Source organism: Mytilus trossulus, chromosome 1 (assembly GCF_036588685.1).
Source record: "Mytilus trossulus isolate FHL-02 chromosome 1, PNRI_Mtr1.1.1.hap1, whole genome shotgun sequence".
In the NCBI taxonomy this organism is placed as follows: Eukaryota; Metazoa; Mollusca; class Bivalvia; order Mytilida; family Mytilidae; genus Mytilus; species Mytilus trossulus.
Genome location: NC_086373.1, coordinates 108,641,534 through 108,664,481, shown reverse-complemented (window position 1 = coordinate 108,664,481; position 22,948 = coordinate 108,641,534). Strand labels below are relative to the sequence as shown.

Here is a 22,948-nt window from a genome sequence, read left to right as displayed (position 1 = left end):
TTCCAGTTAGGTTACCCTCATTTGGAGTGTTGTTCCCAACCTGTTAAAGGTCCATCTTTGTGCATTATTCAAAATTGGAAATTTCAACAAGCATCTAATATTCTTAATCTGGAAAATAAACCCTGGTCTCCTAGCTTCATGTATATTTTTTCTACCGATTTAATATATAAGTAGAATCATGCAAACAGACTTAAGGAAAAGTCATGTAAGTTCATCATACAAATATGACACTTTTTCTAGACAATCCAGATCTTGCAAAATACGTCGCTAAAAATGGTAACCTTTAAAAACCCATATGGGAACTTTCAAAAGTTGGCGGGTATGTAACAAGTCTTACTATTTTTATGCTCCATTTATGGGCAATATGTTTTCTAATCTGTCCATCCATCCTGCTTCTGGTTATAAAGTTTATGGTCGAGATAGTTTTTGATGAAGTTGAAATCCAATCAACTTGAAACTTAGTACACATGTGTTCCTCTTGATATGATCTTCTTAATTTTACTGCCAAATTAAAGATTTTACCTAATTTTCATAGTCAACTGAACATAGAAAATGATTGTACGGATGGGAAATCCATGTACTTATGACCTTTTCTTGTTTGAAGAAAAAAATACATTTTAACAATAATGGAACAAAGCAGCCTGGGTAAGTGGGCCTGCTTTTATGGTAATTCAAGTTACTTTTTATTCACCTTCTTCCACTTCAGAGCTATCAGCTCTTTGATTATTTTTTTCACCCTATCACATATCTCAAAGGTACTGTATCTGCTTGGAGTCTCCCTAAAATGATTTGAACTTAAAAATTGTAATAGATTAATTGATATACAAGTTTTGATAGTCAAAACAGTCACTTTTAAAAAAAGTTCTTGCTTCATAACAGTACACCTCATCTATGAATTAACCATAAACTAATGCATTGATATTTATTTTTATATGGACCATTGTTATATTTATGACAGGTACTCTGAAGTTGGACATCTCTCCTTGTCCAGAGGAACCAAGGTATTCCTTGACCCCTGAACTATGGAAGGTTGAACCATACCCTGATGACAAGAGTCGACCAATCAAAGAAATCCTTGAGTTCCCATCACATGAAGTTTATGCCCCATTCACAATTTACAGGTACAGCATTGTATATACTAATTTGTCAGTGACTTTAATATGAATTGCAATGATATGAGCATGTGGTAAAATAAAGAAAAATATTGATGTTTTGATATTCTATTCTCATATAAAAATAAAATTATAAATTTGTGATTTATGATAAAAGAAATTACAAGAGAAATATGTTATCCTGTTCTACATTCAGGTGTATTATTTCTATTTAAGGAATATGTTGTATGTCTATCCAAAAAGTCTCAATTTTGCTAATCGTCAAGGTTCTGCTAGAAATTTAGCAGTAAAAGTTCAGTTTATGGCAGGTGAAGAAGAAAACTGTGCTTTACCGGTGAGTATACATGTATATGAAGTTATCTCATAAAGACTGTTAATTGAGAATTATTTTTGGAAATTTATTGATGAAGTATTTGATTGAGAATTAGTTAATAGTAAAAAAAAGTGTAATGTCAAAAATATGAATGTATAGAAATTTGATAAAAAGATTTAGATATTTATATTTATTTGACTGATTGTAGGTAATCTTTGGTAAATCAGGAGGACCAGAGTTTGTAAGAGAGGCGTATACACCTGTAACTTATCATAACAAGTTAGTATTTCATAACCTGCACATATTGTATTTTGCTGTCCATAACCTTTTTATCATGCTATGCTTTTTTGGTCACTTTCTGATTATTGTTAGCCAATATTTCCCCTTATCTTACTTTACTGTCATTGTTTTATTGTCATCACACCTAATATCATGTTACAGTTGACTGTATTTAAGAATCGCTGATTTTTATGTTATGTTTTTTTGTCTTTATTGTTACCTGTAACATTTGCTGATAATAATCATTATATAAAGAGGAAGTGAATAAAGGAAGTCTATGTCAGGCAGATATAACTTAGTGCTTACTGATTGATCCTGAGTACATTGGTGTGTTGAGGTTTATTAAGTTTTGTATTCACAATTCATTTAGGTAATTTGAAATCTATTTAGTTCTTTTATATACATTACAGGACTCCATGTTTCTATGATGAAGTCAAAATCAAACTACCAGCCAAGCTGACAGAAGCCCACCATTTATTATTCACATTTTATCATATTAGTTGTCAGAGTAAGAAAGGTGAAGTGGGACCAGTAGAACTTCCTGTTGGGTATACAGTAAGTAATCAGTGATATGATCTTAAACATTATACAATCCTTTAGAATAAGAAAAAGAATTTTGGGCAGTAAAATTTATGACAGGGATATAGACTGTTCCACTTGACATAAATAGGGAATATCTTTCATATATTTCAAAATCTATATTCTAAATAATCATGTCCAAATATACTGGCTCGAGTTTGGGAAAATATCTTTTAATTATCCTCATGGAACAAAGGCGATTTACTGTCCGTGTCATCTTAAATGTCAAAAAGACCATGATCGAAATGTTCTGCTTTCTGTATTCTAAATATATTTGTTTACAGTGTTCGTTAAAATGTATTTGATGGAAATAACTAACTTTTATCAATTGCTTTGTCTTTACAGTGGTTACCATTGTGTAGAAATAGCAAACTTTTGACAGGAGAATTCAATCTTCATGTGTCTATAGACAGACTACCAGCTCATTACCACAACTTGTACCCAGATGTAAGTTTATATTCATGTTTTCTATACTTCACAACTGAACTATATATGAAGACGGTAATCCTTGAACAGGACCTCATAAAACTAAGAAGATGTGGTATGATTGCCAATGAAACAAATATCCACAAGAGACTAAATAACATAGAAGCAATGAGTAAAACCCATACTGCATAGCAAGCTATGAAAGGCCATGACAAGAAAGCCAATTACCTGATTTATGTACCAAAAAAAACACAAATATGATAAATGATATATTACAGGTTCCTGACTTGGGACTGGGAAATACAGAATATGGCAGGTGAAACATTGTTTGGTTTTCCAAGCATTTAATGTTTTTTGCCTTTTAAATGTTAGTTACAAAAACATCATATAAACATAATTGAATAATCTTATTTATAATTCATCCATTGTGTTTACAGCCACATTTGCCCTCAATGAAGTGGGTTGATAACCACAAAGGAGTATTTAACATAGCTATCCAGGCTGTATCATCAATTCATACACAGGTACTTATATAAATAATTATTTGACAAATTGTTAGTCCATTTATTTTTAACTGAACATAATCTGTCATATAGCAATTTTTTTGATAAATCCCAGTTGGCCTTTTTTTATTTATTTTTACAGTTTTTCATGTAGATCAAAAAGATATTTTCCTTTTCCATCGAATTAACAGACAATATGAAGATGAATTTTGTCACCTGGGTTAAGTAACGATATATTAGAGTATTTAACGACACGTTAAATTTAACCCTTACGTTAAGTTAACGACAAGTTGAACAACCGGGCCCAGCCTTGCATCATGTGAAGATAGCATCATTATTTTATGTTGGTAATGCCATAAACACTACTTGATTTGAGTTATTTGAAGAAACACATTTGGATCACACCTATATTTCTTGCTTGGTCATCAAATTTTTAGGGGATGGCACAACTGCTTATGAACATGAAAACGATTTTTCTCATCAACTTTCTTTTATTATTTAAGAACTATGAATAATTGAATCATTAATGAACGTTTTAGGATGACAATTTGGAGAAGTTCCTCAATTTGTCCAGACATGCACAAGAACAGAAACTACCAATGATGAAAACTGAACTACAATTTGAAAATGATCTGAAAATGAGCCTTATAGAGCTTCAGAAAGTCAGAGGAGAAAATCTTATACAATTTCTACCACTGGTATTGGACAAATTGATTCTGTTGAATGTCCGTCCACCTGTCTTGGGTGGTCAGTCAGGTAACTAAAGAAATATACAAAATCCTTTAAATAGTCTTTGGTGGAATATGAGTTTCTGTAATGTGTCAAGCAAATGATTTGACACTTAAATTTTTTTCCAAAAATAGTGGTAACCGTTATTATTTAAGACCTCTGACAAATCATGATGAGGATATTTTGACGAATCACTGTAAAATTTTAACCAATTTAACGCTAGCCAAAAATGACCATCTGATAGTAAAGGGCATTACCATCGTTATAAGTAGTACACCTTTTGATTCATTATTGCAATGCATTAAATGTTTGTATTTTTTTAACAAAAAAAATGAATTTATGGACAATGTTTTGAAGAAAGTTTTAATCATTAAAAATGATTTTATTTTACAGTAAATATAGGCCAGCCAGCCTTTGAGTCCATGGCCAATGTAGTAAAGAAAGTACATGAGCTTCTTGAGGATAGGAATGATCACAATGGAAGAAATGCTCTGTTAGCTTCTTATATCCATTACACATGTTCTTTGCCTCATCCAGGTCTCGTTCATCAATGTAAGTCATTACAATAGAGAACTTCTTTCACATCAGAAATTGGTAAAAAAAAAATAATTATTAAAACATAGAGTATTAAAATTTAATTGAATAAAAGAGGTGAAAATACATTAATTTGGTTAAATTTTAGATGGAACATTTTACCATATGTTAACATGAAGTTGTTGGTATCCAATGACACATCAATTGAACATCTAACCAAAAAAAGACTTTTATGTATTTCATTATAGTAGGATAATTAATTTTTGTGGAAAAAATTATGACCTTCACAAGAAGGTCATATTTTATATTTGGTTATTTTATTTTGGAGATTTAGTATGCATTTGTAATTTAAAATGACCATGTTTTCAGTTGATCTAAAACAGTGTTGTCAATCTTTACAACCAATAGTTTTATGAGTGATGGCTTGTGAATCGTTCTTAAGAAAACAAAAATGAAGCACAAAAAGAGAAATCAGTATTATTTTTTTATTTATTTCGGGTAGAATTTAAGATTTTTATGTAGACTGCTTTATTTGTTGACAGCAATGCAATGTAAGTTGACCCTAGTTCAAACCTATATGTATACCTACACATGTGCATGTACGACAGGGGGGATTTCTTACTCAATATATTAAACTTATTTTATAACTTTTTTGTTAAAACTACATTCTCAAATAAACAATGAAAAAAGAAGCTTAAATGAAAACATTTTAGTGACTTTCACATGATAGTTTCTCTTTAATTTAAATTTTAAATTTTATCAAAATGACAAGAAGAACAGAAGAACACATGATAAATCCATTTTGTGGGTTGCATATTGACATCATAGGAATGTTTTTTTTAGTTATTACACTACCTAAGTCATACACATTTCACATGAATTTTTTTGGAGATAAACAATTGAGTCATAGTGATGTTTCCTCAATATCAAAACATATTTAGATTAGCTGCTTAGATGTCCGCTATACGAAATTATTTAACAAAATATATGCATGAAATGTTTATGTCTAAATTGGCAAGGTATTGGCTTCTTAAAAATGCTGGCTTTGTGTAGTACCATTCATTAGGTGTATGCAGGGATTATCAGGTAGAGCAGCTAAAATTAAGAAATCCAACAAAGAACAATATAGTGTACCACAAGTAAACATTCCAGGTGCGTGAATTTCTCGCTACATTGAAGACCTGTTGGTGACCTTCTGCTGTTGTTTTTTTTATTTGGTCAGGTTGTTGTCTCTTTGACACATTCCCCATTTCCATTCTCAATTTTATTTGAAAACTATCTTACGGCAAGAGTTCAAAGGTCATGTGGCCACACTTAATATCACCAAGTCTAGAATGATTGTGAGACATTTAAAGATCTGACTTAAACAAACAAAAATCACACAAAGAAATAGAAACTGTTCTAGAAATTGGTGAAAGTTGCTTGGTTTGGGAATGTCTACTGAATATTTGAAAGTAATATTTTACTCAATTTTATTTTTTCTCCATTCCTAATTTGTCAAACAGCCAATAGGCCTCTGCCTACATGAATAAGGATTAATAAAAACACATTCATCTATGAAAGGTTAAACAGTGTAGTAATTTCTCTGTCAATAATACCATACATTGCCTTTATCTTCATTCAAGCTTCACAAAATCCTATAAAGATTATGCTATTTAGAGAACATGCTAGATAATGTTAGTGCACATAAAAGGAAATTAATAATTCTGTACAAGGAAGAATATTAGTCGGAGAAAGCTTATAATTTATTCATTTCTAGTGTTTTGTTTATTATATCTAATTCGAATTTAAGAAAGTTGAAAAGAGGGGATTTATACATGAAAGATGTATTATATACAAGTACTGTGCATTTCTATACAATTTGAACATGGTGATAGATGACAATTTACTAGTACCAGCAGAATAATTGGACTGATACCTTCCTAAAAAATTGCCTTTGCCCCTTTAATTTATTCCTCTGCATTTAAATCTGTCAAGCTTTCCTTTTATTACATATTTCCTATCAACAATTGTACATACATGTAATTGGCATTTTTTTTCTCACAGTTGATATAAATAACTTCATTTGTTTTCAATGATGTCTCTTTATTCTTATTATTTCTGCATATTGATCAAAGCACACCTTATGATTACTTTAATTTATTAACCAAGCTTGATCTTTCTACTTTCTGTTTCTGGAAGCTTGATTTTAATAATTTTTGTTTAAATGTACATGTTTGTTATGTGTGGTCAGTATCAGGGTTCTAAAATGATACCACTACATGTTTTCAATGTTTGATAGACTGACGACATATATTTTTTAGTGTAAACTTAACAGAAATATATTTTTCAGCTTCATCTATAAATTTTGCCAGTCTAGCCAATGCTTCTGGTTATAATACCCTGGGAAGACCTTCATCTTTACCTCTTAGTCGACAGAACTACCAAAGATCTACCAGTAACCCTGACTTAGCGGGCAGTACTCCAACGTCACCTGATGCTGAAGTGGGCAATTTCTTGGGTAAGTTTATACATCTAGAAGACTTCTAATAACCCTGACCTGGCAGGCAGTACTCCTACATCGCCTGATGCTGAAGTGGGCAATTTCTTGGGTAAGTTTATACATCTAGAGGACTTCTAATAACCCTGACCTGGCAGGCAGTACTCCTACATCGCCTGATGCTGAAGTGGGCAATTTCTTGGGTAAGTTTATACATCTAGACGACTTCTAATAACCCTGACCTGGCAGGCAGTACTCCTACATCGCCTGATGCTGAAGTGGGCAATTTCTTGGGTAAGTTTATACATCTAGAGGACTTCTAATAACCCTGACCTGGCAGGCAGTACTCCTACATCGCCTGATGCTGAAGTGGGCAATTTCTTGGGTAAGTTTATACATCTAGACGACTTCTAATAACCCTGACCTGGCAGGCAGTACTCCAACTTCACCTGATGCTGAAGTGGGCAATTTCTTGGGTAAGTTTATACATCTAGACGACTTCTAATAACCCTGACCTGGCAGGCAGTACTCCTACATCGCCTGATGCTGAAGTGGGCAATTTCTTGGGTAAGTTTATACATCTAGAGGACTTCTAATAACCCTGACCTGGCAGGCAGTACTCCTACATCGCCTGATGCTGAAGTGGGCAATTTCTTGGGTAAGTTTATACATCTAGAGGACTTCTAATAACCCTGACCTGGCAGGCAGTACTCCAACGTCACCTGATGCTGAAGTGGGCAATTTCTTGGGTAAGTTTATACATCTAGACGACTTCTAATAACCCTGACCTGGCAGGCAGTACTCCTACATCGCCTGATGCTGAAGTGGGCAATTTCTTGGGTAAGTTTATACATCTAGAGGACTTCTAATAACCCTGACCTGGCAGGCAGTACTCCTACATCGCCTGATGCTGAAGTGGGCAATTTCTTGGGTAAGTTTATACATCTAGAGGACTTCTAATAACCCTGACTTAGCTTGCAGTACTCCAACGTCACCTGATGCTGAAGTGGGCAATTTCTTGGGTAAGTATAAATAACCAAAGATTTACCAGTATTCCCTTTACATAGCAGGCAGTTCTGTTATAACTTGTGATGCTGAAGTAGGCAAGTTTCAGTATAAAAAAACATGCCTGATAGATAAATATTAATGGAAACTTAAATGATGATGTTTTCATTATCTTTTGGATTGAAATGTTTCACCATCATAAGTGTATTAAAGGATTTACTGTTATACAGAATTTTTATTTTCAATATATTTATATTTTAGGTCGTTATATGGACAGAGGAGGAAGCATGCGTGGAGAAGAGTTAGCTCAGCAAATGTTTGGAGCCAGAACTGCTGCCAAAAAGGTAGGAAAATGCATAAGTTAAGGTCTTTTTTTGTCATTTAATTGAATTAGTATTTTTATGCCCCTGTCTCAGTGGAAGGGGCATTCAGTGTTACTCTTGTCCATTTGTGTTTGTTTGTAAGTCTAGAAATTGGTTTCTGTTTTCTAACTTTAGTTTACCTCAACCAAATATAATACAACTTATACACAATGTTTTTACTACAAAACTCACATCACGATAGAATTTGGTTGGCGTCACTTTTACCATTCTTGTGTATGCCTCTTTATAAGTTATATGCAAGTAGGGACATCGTCACATTCTCCATCTATATTTAATCCTTCATTGATACAACAATAAATCTCTATAATGAGTATTGCAATGTCAATATTTTAATATTAAAGGGATGAATTATTACTATTTCACCCAACTCTGATGTTTTCATTTTTAGTATTTATAATTAAAATCATATTGCTTTTTGGTCTTTTGTTGATTTATAAATGAGGATTTTAATTTAACATCATTAACTATGTTTTTATATATTTTCAGTTTGTCCATGAAGAATTAGCCCTCCAGTGGTCAGTTTTGAGTGGACCCATCAGAGAGACTGCTATGACGTATTCCTGGTTCTTCTTTGAGCTGATGGTAAGAGTTATTTGTTAATAAAAAAGTCAAGTCTTACTAAATTGTCAGTATATAGAATAAATACAATTTTTATACCCCCGCTTTAAAAAAAGGGGGGGGTATACTGTTTTACCTCTGTCTGTCCGTCAGTCCATCCGTCAGTCCGTCCGTCAGTCAGTCCGTCCCATGAATATTGTTCGTAGCATTTTTCTCAGGCACTACAATGCAAGGATTTCTGAAATTTGGTTTCAGGGTTTATCTAAGTCAGCTATACTGTGTAATGCGTTTTCAGATTGATCACTTGACAACTTCCTGTTAACCGAACACTTGTATGATTTTACACATGATAGCCAAGTTGAAAATTTTCGTCACACTTTTCTCAGGAACTACAATACAAGGATTTGTGAAATTTGGTTTCAGGATTTATATAAGTCATCTATACCGTGTGATGCGTTTTCAGATTTATCACTCGACAACTTCGTGTTTACCGAACACTTGCATATTTTTACACTATTTATATTATCCACTTGCGGCGGGGGTATCATCAGTGAGCAGTAGCTCGCAGTTTCACTTGTTCTTTCTTGTTTTTACAATAATTGTGAGATAAGGACTTGACATAAATCTATGAAATATTACAATATTTAAACATTTGAACCTCAAAATCTTTGTTTAATGAATGATCAAATTTTGTACGTTTATTTACACGAAGCTCTTAAAATCACTGTACTTTTCAATATATTGATTTTATTATACTTGATAGATTAAGAGTATGGCTGAACATCTAGCAAAGTGTGACAAACTAGCTGCTCCCAGACAGATGAGATTTCCTGAATACTTTGAGGATGATTTGAAGAATCTAGTCAGAATGTTTGTTAGGGATATAGTCGATAAATATGATAAGGTAGGATAAATTTATATGCATGTACAGTTAGTGTAGATAGATGGACACATTTTTATCAACATTTATTATTTTATTTTGTTATTTAAATGTTTAAAACTTCAGTTGGAAATAAATGCTTTCCATGGGTAGCCTTTTAACTTTCAAACTCACAATGAAGCTTATTTCAATCTTTCAGTTGGGTTATATGGTCAATATTAATGTCTACTCAATCTCCAATAAACCTGTTATCTAAAATAAAAATGTAAGTAAAATTGTAAGCATGCTATATTTTATTTACAGAAAGGTTGTCTTATTCTTAATCTATATTTATCTGTTTTCAGGATCCACTATTAGTGAAGAGTTTGAACACAAGTCTGGCATTCTTCCTACATGACCTGTTGACCTATATGGACAGATTCTTTGTCTTCCAGCAGATACACTTCTATTGCAGAACGGTAGGTTTTATATGTATATATACATATAAAGATTCTACCACTACATCAAGGGTGATATGATATTTATCGACTCAACATTTAAATTAAATCCGAGCATTTTAAATATTTAAAATTTAACTGTGGATAAATATAGTATTACATGAGATTTGGTGGTGGAATCTGTTTCTCTAATGATTTTTAAACAATATGCAGACAAATCAATACTTCTTTTCAAATGATCTGCAAAAAGATGTGTTCTTTCTATGTGACGTCATCAGTTCATTGCTCAGGCCATAATAAATAATAGATTTGTTTGCCCAAACGCTACCTACCCAGAAATGAGCTGCCTACTCAAATTCTTTTATTGTCCTGATTTGAAAAAGTGTTTTTTTAATCAAATATACATGAAGACCAATAAACATCTGATACTTCAATTTCTTTTTTTGAAAAAAAAAAGAAAATGCCTACCTTACCTACCCACTGTCTCAACCTTTGGGTAAGGTTTGGGCAAACCAAAATATTTTTAAGTGTGGCCTCAGTATAAAATTTTTGTGTTTTTGTCTGTTTTTCTTGAACTATAAACAATACATCAACTATATTTGTTGTATGGAAGAATTGTTAGCTGTACATGTCTGCCTGACATTGTTCATCTGACCTTGACCTCATTTTCATGGTCCATTGGTCAATGTTTAGTTATCTTGGTTAATGTTAAGTTATGTGACAGTTGTAATACAGTTTTATGTTAAGGACTTTCAACATAATATCAATGATTAGTAGAGAAGGTGAGACATTTCAGCCTGTGCACTCTTGTTGTAAAATAGAATGCATTATATTTAAACAGATTTCCAATAGTACATAAGGATATCGTATGATACACATGTATGTTTCTATTGTTAAACAGAATGTATAAAAGAATAGATTGAAGGGAATGGACTATTAAGAATTAAAGGTTACAAGGATCTGTGTAACATTATATCATTATATTTTACAGCTTGGTGACAAAATGAGGAACCTAGCTGAATCTACATCACTGATTCTACTCAAGTTAGATTTCATGAGAGTTGTATGTAGTCATGAACATTACTTTCCTCTAAATTTACCGTTTGGAACCCCTCTGACTCCATCAGCCAATTCATCCAGTCCTACTCCCAGTATCTCCAGTATAACATCGTCCTCATCCTACGCCTCTACCAGTACATTGACAGACAAGGGAAGGTTCTATGAATTAACTATAGAATTCAGACAGCAACATTTCCTGCTGGGGATTGTGTTATCAGACTTGTCCGTTAATCTAGATATACAGTAAGTATTTGTCATTTGACTAATTAATTCAAGTAAATATACATTGCTAATTGGAAATTATTAAAAATTTACATCAGAATTCAAATTTGAAGATATTTGATATTGGGGCTATTGGGCTGGGGTATTCATATCTATCTATATTATATCTTTATGATTTGTACATATTTCACATTTCACTATGATAAATAATTTACTTACTTAATTATTATTGGTAAATCCACTTGCAAATTAAGATTTGATTTCTATTTTCTTTTTACAACAGTAATCCTGCTATTCATCCTAAGTCAATCAACGTGTTGAGGAATCTGTTGTTGAACCATGACTTAGATGTTAGGTATACCGACCCTGAGATGAAGGCCAGACTAGCTGCTCTGTACATGCCAGTTATAGGAATTGTTATAGATTCATTACCACAGCTATGGGACCCCAATGTTGAAGGTCGTCTCAAAAGTTTCAACTTTGAATCTGATGCAGATAAGATTAATCAGCACATTGCCATGGAGATAGCTGGTTCTAGTGTATTTGCAGGGCGAGTGCAGGAAAGTCCTTCCTATGATGGGTCAAAGGTTAGTTTCATTTGTCATGATAAGATGAAATGTGGAGCATTATGATTATAGTTTAAAAATGAAATATAAATGATGTGTTGTTTACAGACTTGGATCTGTGTGACATAACTAGATAAGTTTATATATATGATATATGTTTCAACTCATAATGCCATCCTGTAGGTTGCATTTCCTCTCTCTGATTTGCAACTTTATAACAAGTAGATATGCTTTAAATTCCTATATACTTTGATGGATAAAGAACCTTAAGATAGAATGCTAGATGAAGGCACAATTTTATCCTTGAAGGCAAATATATGTCTAAGAAAAGAGACAGTTTCAAATTTTTTATTTGTATTTACAGCCAAGAAAGTGCAATTTGAATGCAGAATCTACCAGAAATCTTCTGATCTGTTTTATGTGGGTGATTAAGAATGTTGACCAGTCCGTACTACGTCAGTGGTGGTCAGATATGGATGTGGGTGTACTACAACAAATACTGGACGTTATATATTACGTTGTATCAAACTTTGAGTATAGGGTAAGTCTTATGCATCAGAAAGTGTGGAGGTTGGACATTTATAATAAGTTAAATGGCTAACATCAAGTAAATTAGATACCAGTCAAACTAACCTATTTGTTGCATGAGTATTGGTAGAATTCATAGTATTGTTCAAGTTAAAATTGACATCTGATTGTAAAGTTTGGGTGTTCACCAGCATACAAGAGCAAAACATGAAAGTGTAGAAAGCATGTTTTATATGAAAATAGTAGGATTTGTGATCTAGTTTAGTACATTAATTTCAAATAAAACAGAAAAGTTATGTTTGAAAAAAGTTAAGCTTTCATAAATGCTCATTTCCAGAATTTCCAGAATTATTATTAGAAAGTGCCTGCTTGTTTACAGTAATAAAGAATAGAAATAACAGCATGTTTAGTTGTAACTCTAGAATATTGATTTATTTATTCAAAACTTTAAAAGTATTGCAATATATTGGATGTGACATCATAACATAATCTGATAAAATAATTTCTATTGGAAAAGATATAACTAGCTCTTCACACACAGCCTCAAAATCCACATCTGGTGCAGAAAAATTTGTATTGTAAATATCATGATAATAAAGAAAAAGGTTATTGAAATAAAACGCTTATTTTTGTGGAAGCAATTTTGCAATGTGCTTTTTTTCTCATAAATAAAAGAAAACTAGAATGATAAAAATGTTTAGAAATCTTCAGGTTCATATTTGCTAGGTTGCAGTTATAGAATTGAAAATGTAAGGATTGGTTTTGGATAGAAAAATACACACTTTTTAACAAGTTATCAGGATATGCAGGTTAAAAGTTAGTATAAAAAAAGAAGATGCGGTATGATTGCCAATGAGACAACTATCCACAAAAGACCAAAATGACACTGACATTAACAACTATAGGTCACCGTATGGCTTTAAACAATGAGCAAAGCCCATACGGCATAGTCAGCTATAAAAGGCCCTGATAAGACAATGTAAAACAATTCAAACGAGAAAACTAACGACCTTATTTATATAAAAAAATGAACGAAAAACAAATATGTGACACATAAACAAACGACAACCACTGAATTACAGGCTCCTGACTTGAGATAGGCACATCCAGAAATAATGTGGCGGGGTTAAACATGGCGGGGTTTACATTTAGTAGTATTAAGTAATTATTTGTATAGGTATTTGATAACATTTTTTTTTATGTATTTATAGATTGTCTTTTACTTCAAAATTTTTAGAACTAGCGTTATCAAAATTAATTTGAACTCGCATTAAACAAATTTGTGATTGTGAATTTGAATACATGTTTTTGAGCGAACTACAGTAAACATGATGCCATACCATATTGACTTTTCTTTCTTTGAATTTTTGGAAATTAATTCTGAAAGTATACAGCTTGGTCTACATCTCACAGGCCATACGAAAATTAACATCAATTATATTTCAAAAAATTTAAATGACACTCATACAGTAATTGTATTTACAAATAAATTCTGTATTATGTTTTATACATCTTGTGGTGTATGCTTGGGATTTTTCAACTTTTTTTGTTGTTGTTATCTGAAAAGTAACGTGGTGTGACCTCAGGTAGTAGGTGTTCCTTTTATTATTGAATTTAGATTAGATGGTTTATTAATTAGAACCCTGCTATGATAGACTAGACTGCATTTAAACTTTTGATGTATTTTTTGTCACCAAAAAGCTGAGTCGCTTTACTGTAGTATATTCATACAATCATTCATTTACTAATGAGTCAGAATAATGAGAATAATATGTAGATAGATTTCTTATTCTATACGCTACATTATTTCACATTGATTTACATTTCATAAGACACAAAATTCAATAGGTATTTGAAATTTATGCTTTACCACATTTAGCTTTTTTAGAATATTTCAATTTTATATTTAAGTTTTATTTTAGTCAATAGAAAAATGTATTCTATAAAATTTATATGTTTTTAATTGGTACATGTTTCAAAAAAACATAAAATAAAACTGAACAAATTCTGTGAGGAGTAATTATTCAAGTTACAATCTATATCTCTTCCACAGAAGCTATATAAGAAATCTTAACAATTCATTGTTCCTTACATCAAAAGAATAACCATCATTTTATAGATATTGTTTACATGATTGGGACATTTTAATTAATTATCATTTGTCTTAAGTGTTTAATTAATTTGTGGTTGTGGTATTTATACATTAACAGGATTGTGGAAACTTGCATTTATTTGGACACCAGTGGAACACCATGTACCATCAACCAACCATCTTAGCATGTCTCTCCAATGTTAACTTTGACCTTTAGAATCCAGATTCCACTTAACCTTTAACCTTATAAATCAAATTAAGGTCATACATCATCACATTTTAGTTTGTCACTAGTTTGGCATGATTTGTTGTGTGTCCTCACCTTTGCATGCAGTCGAGTGCTTCATAAGAAACAACCAACAGGGATGCATGATTTAACCAGAGGAATATTTTAGGGGAAGATGGCATGATTAATAAATGGCATAGTTAGAAAACTGTTGTAAATACTCAAGAGACTTAACAGATAAATTCAGATAGAAATATATCAATTACATGTAAAGATACTGATAAATAACTGTTAAAAGTCTGTTTCAGTGAATTCCTCGTAGACTAGATGCAGTTTAACTTATACTAATCTATGTAATCAATTAAAATTTACTTTTATATATTTACCCAAAAAATATTCTAATGCATATATCATAGTTCCATTAGTTTGAAAGTCACTTTAGAGGTACATGTATATATGAATTCAATAGTTTTATTCAAAGTACAATCCTGCATTAGCATTGCGAAAATCTGCATTAAATTTCCTAGGGAATAAGACAGCATTTAGAATTCAATGATAAGTTATCTAAATTAAACTTTTACAGATAAACATTTTGATACCTTGAATGATAGAATGTCCTTCTGTACAATTAAAAAAAAAACTGTATTGATAATTCATTGAAAGATCATTGATTTTCAATCGCACTCTCTTCTGAACGAATAAATTATAAAATCAACAAATTCATTAGGAGTCTCATAAGCATTTAATATAAGACACAATTATATAAAATTATCTGTGTATGAAATTCTCACCCTTATTATAAAAAAAGAATAACAAAAAAAGCTTCTATTCCTTGATCAACTTATCATAAGGTCTTGGTCATTTTTGATCACAGAAGAAACTTATCACTACTTGTGTCAACAGCAAAATATTGTAACTGTTGAAATAATCAATCTCTTCATTGTTAAACTAATGGAAGTTCATTAAAAAATTGAAATAAATAAAGACTCAATCTTAAAAGGTAACCTTCCAGCTATAAACAATAAATAATTTTCTATTACTGAACTAACTGTTTGATATGTCCCTAATATTGATAGCATCTAAGAACTAGATAATTTATCATACCTTACAGTAGGAAATAATCAGCTTATACATAAACACTTCCTAATGCTTTCATATAAAGCTACAATGATAGCGTGACCTTCTATGTCTCTAAGTATTTAGGTTTGACCTCTGTTGACCCATAAATATTGTACTATTGGATTCTCAGGCAAAATGGGCTCGACTTCAAAATCTGTGCTTAAATAAAACTGGTTCCACTGATACCCTGGAGGAATGGAATGATGGCACAGAGAGTTCTCGTCCAAAAAGTGCAAGTTTACCAAAATCCTACGAGCAGTTATGGGAAGGGATTCAACGCAAATCTGTGGATTTTCTCCGAGGCTCTGGATCTTTACTTAACAGGAGTTTAAGTAAAGATGATTCTATTACACAGGTATACAACCCTTTCAACTTTTAACTAATCATTTCTTAATACAATTTAATTTATTTCTTTTTATTGTTTTTATTGCAAACACATTCTTAAAAATTTTAAAAGAAGGGTGGCTAATCATGTTATACTCATTATAATTTTTTATTTTTAATATTTTTCTGTCAACAGACAAAATCCAGAGGTTTTTGCTGAACTTGTCTTTACTTTTGTTACAGTTATGCCAAAAATAATGAATAGTTTTGCTTTTTTAAAAAAGGAAATATCTTTTGCTGTTAAGTAAAACTCAAGAAATAATATATTTGGAACCATAACTATGACCCCTAATGATTAGATTTCAGTAACCCTTGATACAGGAGATTAAGTTGAAGAAAAAAAATTATGAAATCTTTTATTTTTATTTTGAGGTAAATTTTCTTCTATTAGTACTGGTAGCTCTAATTGTAAACTGAACACTGTGTTTTGAAATTATTTTAATCATGGAATTAGTAGCACTGTGTTTAATTTGATGATGATATTAGTAGCACTGAATGATAATTTTCAGTACAACCCTATGTGCATCATGGTCAAATTAATAGAATTGCACATTAGAACATTCCACATTTTTGCATCTTGTACACCTGTTGTATCAATCAGTCATCCATTCTCTCTAGTTTCATTTTAATATCCATTGATGGATTATAGATATTATATAACATTGTCCAGTGACCAGTGATTGATATGTTTGTGTTTTACATGGAATTTTTGTCTATGAGATATTGAATGTTGTGACCTCATTGAAATTGTTAATCGCGTCATTATAAATATATACTAATGTTAACATATGTTTATTTATACTTTTGTCCTACTTTTAACCCTTACCATGCAGTGTTGTAATATTACAGCCTTATCCAAAATATTGTTATTTGGCTCCAATGACTCTTCATACTTTTGGAGGTAATCTTCTTGACATTTATTTCGAAGTAAATATATGTTACCTCAATTTTATATTATTTATTGTCATGTTTCTCAGTGTTCATGTTCATTTTGAGCTATAAAAAAAAAAGAAAAGAAGTTTGAAAATTGAAATCGGATAAAACTTGAGGGGTGGGCTTTCCTTCCATGTCTGACACACAGTCAAAAGGCCTAAACACTCCACAATAAGTGTAAACCCACTATCATATATCTAATTATTGTGTTTATTATTGAAATATGCCTAGGAAAAGACTGGTTGCATGTATAATTGAAGTAATAAATCATCAAAAATCAGTAAATATTGGTCAAAATGACCTACGTTAGACTGCTATACCCAAATCAGTTTCACTCTAACCTAAGAACTGTTGTAGCTAATGTTTGCACTCTGGTCTACTCTACATGCATCCCTCGGTCCTCCAGGTCTAGCAATATGACAAAAAATCTTCAAAATTGAAGCTTTGTGCAAAAATTACCAACTCGGGATAAAGTCATGCTCATGCACCTTTTCTTCAAACTATACCATATAAGAAAGTGTGGTTTAAATGACTGAAAATCTCAGACAAATTCACATTAACATCATTTAGTCTCTAATGGTTTTGATCTTTGCTCCATATTTCAAGAGAAAGAACACTGCTGGAAGGAGGAAGAGGAGAAACATGTTAACTTCAAAACCTCTCATTAGATATTCTTCATCAGACTTAACTATATATTTACATCAGAAATTTTGCTTATGTCTGAATACTTTTTGGTTACTGTTTCATTGCACTGTAAATAGAGATGACATATTTGTGAAAATAATCTGTAAAATTTATTGGCATTCCTTGTCCTTATGCAATATCTTTTATTTCCATATTAAAAATTCATTTGATATGATTGAGGTTGGGATCATATTTTGTTGTTGACTTTTTCCAATCAAATAAGTTCTATCATTTAGTGAGACAATTGTTTGATACTCTTGTGTATCCTATATGAGCACAAGATAATTTTATAAGTTATATTTGACCAGTGTGTCCTATAAGATCACAAGATAATTTTATAAGTTATATTTGACCAGTGTATCCTATAAGATCACAAGATAATTTTATAAGTTATATTTGACCAGTGTGTCCTATAAGATCACAAGATAATTTTATAAGTTATATTTGACCAGTGTGTCCTATAAGATCACAAGATAATTTTATAAGTTATATTTGACCAGTGTGTCCTATAAGATCACAAGATAATTTTATAAGTTATATTTGATTAGGGAAAGAAAAGCTTAGCTCAGTATTCTCAGCAAACATTAAAGAAAAGTGTGGATATGAAGTCTCGGTTAGAGGAAGCTATACTTGGTAGTTCTAATGCTCGTATGGAGATGATGAGACGAAGGCAGAATTCTTCAGCATCATTGGCAGGTAAACAAGGGGAGCAAACTTTAAATAGGAACAATGGTTGGAGTTTTAATATTACTTTTGATATTACTGAAATGTTTTATTCCAGACATATGAGTCATTTAACAGAACTTGTATCAAAGACACCAAAAAAGAGTTTTCAGTGCTCTACACTTGCTTGAAGACTACTCCCTCATCAATATGAAATATTCAAGAGCAGGAAGAATTGTATACTATAAACTATGTTGGAGATTTGCAGAAACATCATGCTTTATATTTCAGGGCCTGCAGAGAGAGCACCATCTCTAGCAAACGTTTTAGGCGTAGGAGAGGCAGGAGGTAGACTTAGATGGAGGAAGGACCAACTTGCATATAAACCAACTGTAGAACAACCAGATATGTATGTATCATATGTTCTAGCTAGGTTAAATATGAAAACACTCTCATATCATTTTTAAAAAAGAGGCCTGCTTCAGCTGGCCCGTAAACAAAAATGTATACTAGCTCAGTGATAGTGGTTGTCATACAAGAGTTTATATTGTATTACATTGTATTTCAGGTCTAAGCCAAGAGATGTTGAAGCTGATGCTCATATTGAGGGGAATCTAGCTGCAGAAATCAGTATGACTTGTCTAGATACAATAGAACTCATTACACAGGTAAGTTCCTGTAGGAGATATACTCAGAAACCATATGACCTGTCTAGATACAATAGAACTCATTACACAGGTAAGTTCCAGTAGGGATATACTCTGAAATCAGTATGACCTGTCTAGATACAATAGAACTCATTAAACAGGTAAGTTCCTGTAGAGGATATACTCTTAAATCAGTATGACCTGTCTAGATACAATAGAACTCATTACACAGGTAAGTTCCTGTAGAGGATATACTCTGAAATCAGTATGACCTGTCTAGATACAATAGAACTCATTACACAGGTAAGTTCCAGTAGGGGATATACTCTGAAATCAGTATGACCTGTCTAGATACAATTGAACTCATTACACAGGTAAGTTCCTGTAGAGGATATCCTCAGAAACCATATGACCTGTCTAGATACAATAGAACTCATTACACAGGTAAGGTTTTGTAGAGGATATACTCTGAAATCAGTATGACCTGTCTATATACAATAGTTCTCAATACACAGGTAAGTTCCTGTAGAGGATATACTCTGAAATCAGTATGACCTGTCTAGATACAATAGAACTCATTACACAGGTAAGTTCCTGTAGGAGATATACTCAGAAACTGTATGACCTGTCTAGTCACAATAGTTCTCAATACACAGGTAAGTTCCTGTAGAGGATATACTCAGAAACCATATGACCTGTCTAGCCACAGTAGTTCTCAATACACAGGTAAGTCAGTGTTCTCCCCAGGATTTTTGGATAGCACCAGGGTAACGCGTGACAAAATGAATTTTACAGTATTTTGTGTCGCGTTGCGTCGCTTATTTTTTTCTTGTTACTTTTTGTCATTACCTGTTTGCCTTTGTTGTGTTTACTGTGGTACTGTGTTGTAGAACTTTGGGTCAGAAAATTATTGGTAGAAAAAGTAAATCAATAAACAGTTTGTATACTTTAATATCTTTGAAGAATAAATAAAAGAAAGCACAATTAGTCTTTAAGCTAAAGTCACTTCTTATATTTTGATCAAGCCATTTTGTCCCGATACTTGTAGTTACACTACACATTCCCCATAACAATGAACTTTCAACAAGATTTTGATACAGAACCTTCAGTAAATTCTATTTTCCATAGTTTTAGACCTGATTGTTTTAGACAATAACAACTTTGTTTTATGATTAATACATTTTTATAGACATGGAGAGTACTTTATAAGAATTCACAAGATACTAGGGTTGTGACAGTAGGCTTAAAATACCTGTTACAGTCATTACTATAAACTGTAAGAAAAATACCTATTTATTATAATATGTCTGTACATCAATAATGGTATGATTCTCAAAAATAATTTGCAAAACATTTTTGTTGGTTTGTTCTAAGAATGTTTTCATCCTTAATGTAACATTCTAATATAATTTTGCATTTAATTTGTACTTTATTTTTATTTGCAATGAAAAATTATATGTGAGGAGCATTTATTTGTAATTAGCAAAATCAGGGGAAGTAACTCCACAACTAATTCCTAAAAGGCAAATTATTTTGACTTGAGACTGGCGTAATAGGGTTCATTAACAAATGTCTGCTTGTCCCTCACAAGTCTGTTATTCAAATTATGATCTCTTAATTAATTAAAACACAAAAGAATCATGTACATCGATTAAATCCAATCATTAAGGTTAACCTCAACAGGTAAATCGATCACGTGGTGTAAACAATCTACTTGTCAATACTGTACTGGATTAAACTGGTTAGAACTGGTCAATTTTGCTGTAAAGTTGAAGTCATCTGAAACTTTACCGATTTTTTATTAATACGATTTTTTTCCCGAAAACTTTAGCACCACGGAGAAAAATTATACATCGCGGCAAGAACGATACCACCGCGGCAGATAATTATACATCGCGGGCCCGTGGTCCTTTAAGGGCCTGGGGAGAACACTGGGTAAGTTCCTGTAGAGGATATACTCTGAAATCAGTATGACCTGTCTATATACAATAGTTCTCAATACACTGGTAAGTTCCTGTAGAGGATATCCTCAGAAACCATATGACCTGTCTAGATACAATAGTTCTCAATACACAGGTAAGTTCCTGTAGAGGATATCCTCAGAAACCATATGACCTGTCTAGATACAATAGTTCTCAATACACAGGTAAGTTCCTGTAGAGGATATCCTCAGAAACCATATGACCTGTCTAGATACAATAAGAATAAGAATAAGAATAAGAATAAGAATACTTTATTAATCCAATTATGGACCCTTGCGGGTTTTAAATTTCATACAATGATTACAATGATTTGTTATAACAATGAAATAATAAAATGAAATACATGACAATAGAACTCTGAACAGTTATTGCATGCACATGGAATAGAAAGTAATATGGGAGACAATCAATCAATTTCTGTAAGGATTATTCCCCTTTAAACATATGGTGTTTTGAGTTGCATACAAATGATATGCAGCCCCAACTGATTAGATATTAGGGTATTTTTCTCCCATGTACACACAGCAACCAATTACTAGATATTTATGTATATAATTATATTTTTTGACAATTGCAGGAATATGATAAGCACCTTAGAGTTTTACTGCAGTTTGTTTATAAGCATTTACATATTAATAGAAGAAATATGCATACACATAGAGAAATGTGCACTTAAATTAAATTTTTGAATTTAAAATATATATATAGATAAACTAAAAGAGATTTAGCCATTAACAGAATTTGTGGATCTCAATTGAAAACTCTGGATAAGAAAAATGCATAACTTTTTCAGTATATGTTGATCTTCAGTGGTCATTAACCATAAAAATTTTGATTTGCAGTCCAAGTTATTGAAATTTTGACAGTGTTCATGAGCTTGTGCAAACAGTGATTCTCTACATTGATTATACAATGGACAGTTAATTAAAAAATGAAACTCATCTTCAATATCATTATGAGAACAAAAATTACAAGTCTTCTGTGACCTTTCTATAGGTTTGTTCTTATGTCGCTCTTTTTCTACTCTTAATTGGTGAGCACTTATGCGAAATTTACATAAAATTTGTCTTGCATAGAACTCATTACACAGGTAAGTTCCTGTAGGGGATATACTCTGAAAATGTTCTAATGTATGATTTGATCATTTTTAAAGACAATTTCTGTTTCTGTATCACTGAACTAGTGAGGGTGTTTTTTTATACGACCGCAAAATTTGAAAAAATTTTCTTCGTATATTGCTATCACGTTGGCGTCGTCGTCTGCGTCGTCGTCGTCTGAATACTTTTAGTTTTCGCACTCTAACTTTAGTAAAAGTGAATAGAAATCTATGAAATTTTAACACAAGGTTTATGACCACAAAAGGAAGGTTGGTATTGATTTTGGGAGTTTTGGTCCCAACATTTTAGGAATAAGCGGCCAAAAAGGGCCCAAATAAGCATTTTCTTGGTTTTCGCACTATAACTTTAGTTTAAGTAAATAGAAATCTATGAAATTTTGACACAAGGTTTATGACCACAAAAGAAAGGTTGGTATTGATTTTGGGAGTTTTGGTTTCAACAATTTATGAATTAGGGGCCAAAAAAGGGCCCAAATAAGCATTATTCTTGGTTTTCGCACAATAACTTC

At 32.0% G+C, this 22,948-nt stretch overlaps 1 protein-coding gene across 3 annotated transcripts in view; it reads left to right on the top strand.

Annotated features, from left to right (window-relative positions):
- The window catches only part of LOC134696927 (dedicator of cytokinesis protein 7-like), a 59,143-nt gene that overhangs the window by 13,720 nt on the left and 22,475 nt on the right, over positions 1-22,948 (top strand). For 2 of the 3 annotated variants that reach the window (XM_063558897.1, XM_063558911.1), the window contains exons 14-33: positions 959-1,121; positions 1,329-1,446; positions 1,634-1,704; positions 2,115-2,259; positions 2,629-2,730; positions 3,147-3,233; positions 3,752-3,968; positions 4,335-4,493; positions 6,808-6,975; positions 8,221-8,303; positions 8,829-8,924; positions 9,664-9,804; positions 10,125-10,238; positions 11,209-11,519; positions 11,782-12,085; positions 12,429-12,605; positions 16,160-16,384; positions 18,579-18,726; positions 18,985-19,102; positions 19,262-19,361. In XM_063558897.1, the coding sequence (XP_063414967.1) occupies positions 959-1,121; positions 1,329-1,446; positions 1,634-1,704; positions 2,115-2,259; positions 2,629-2,730; positions 3,147-3,233; positions 3,752-3,968; positions 4,335-4,493; positions 6,808-6,975; positions 8,221-8,303; positions 8,829-8,924; positions 9,664-9,804; positions 10,125-10,238; positions 11,209-11,519; positions 11,782-12,085; positions 12,429-12,605; positions 16,160-16,384; positions 18,579-18,726; positions 18,985-19,102; positions 19,262-19,361 (3,047 nt within the window). The remainder of the gene's footprint in view (positions 1-958; positions 1,122-1,328; positions 1,447-1,633; positions 1,705-2,114; positions 2,260-2,628; positions 2,731-3,146; positions 3,234-3,751; positions 3,969-4,334; positions 4,494-6,807; positions 6,976-8,220; positions 8,304-8,828; positions 8,925-9,663; positions 9,805-10,124; positions 10,239-11,208; positions 11,520-11,781; positions 12,086-12,428; positions 12,606-16,159; positions 16,385-18,578; positions 18,727-18,984; positions 19,103-19,261; positions 19,362-22,948) is intronic. The other variant, XM_063558903.1, reaches the window with a different exon arrangement.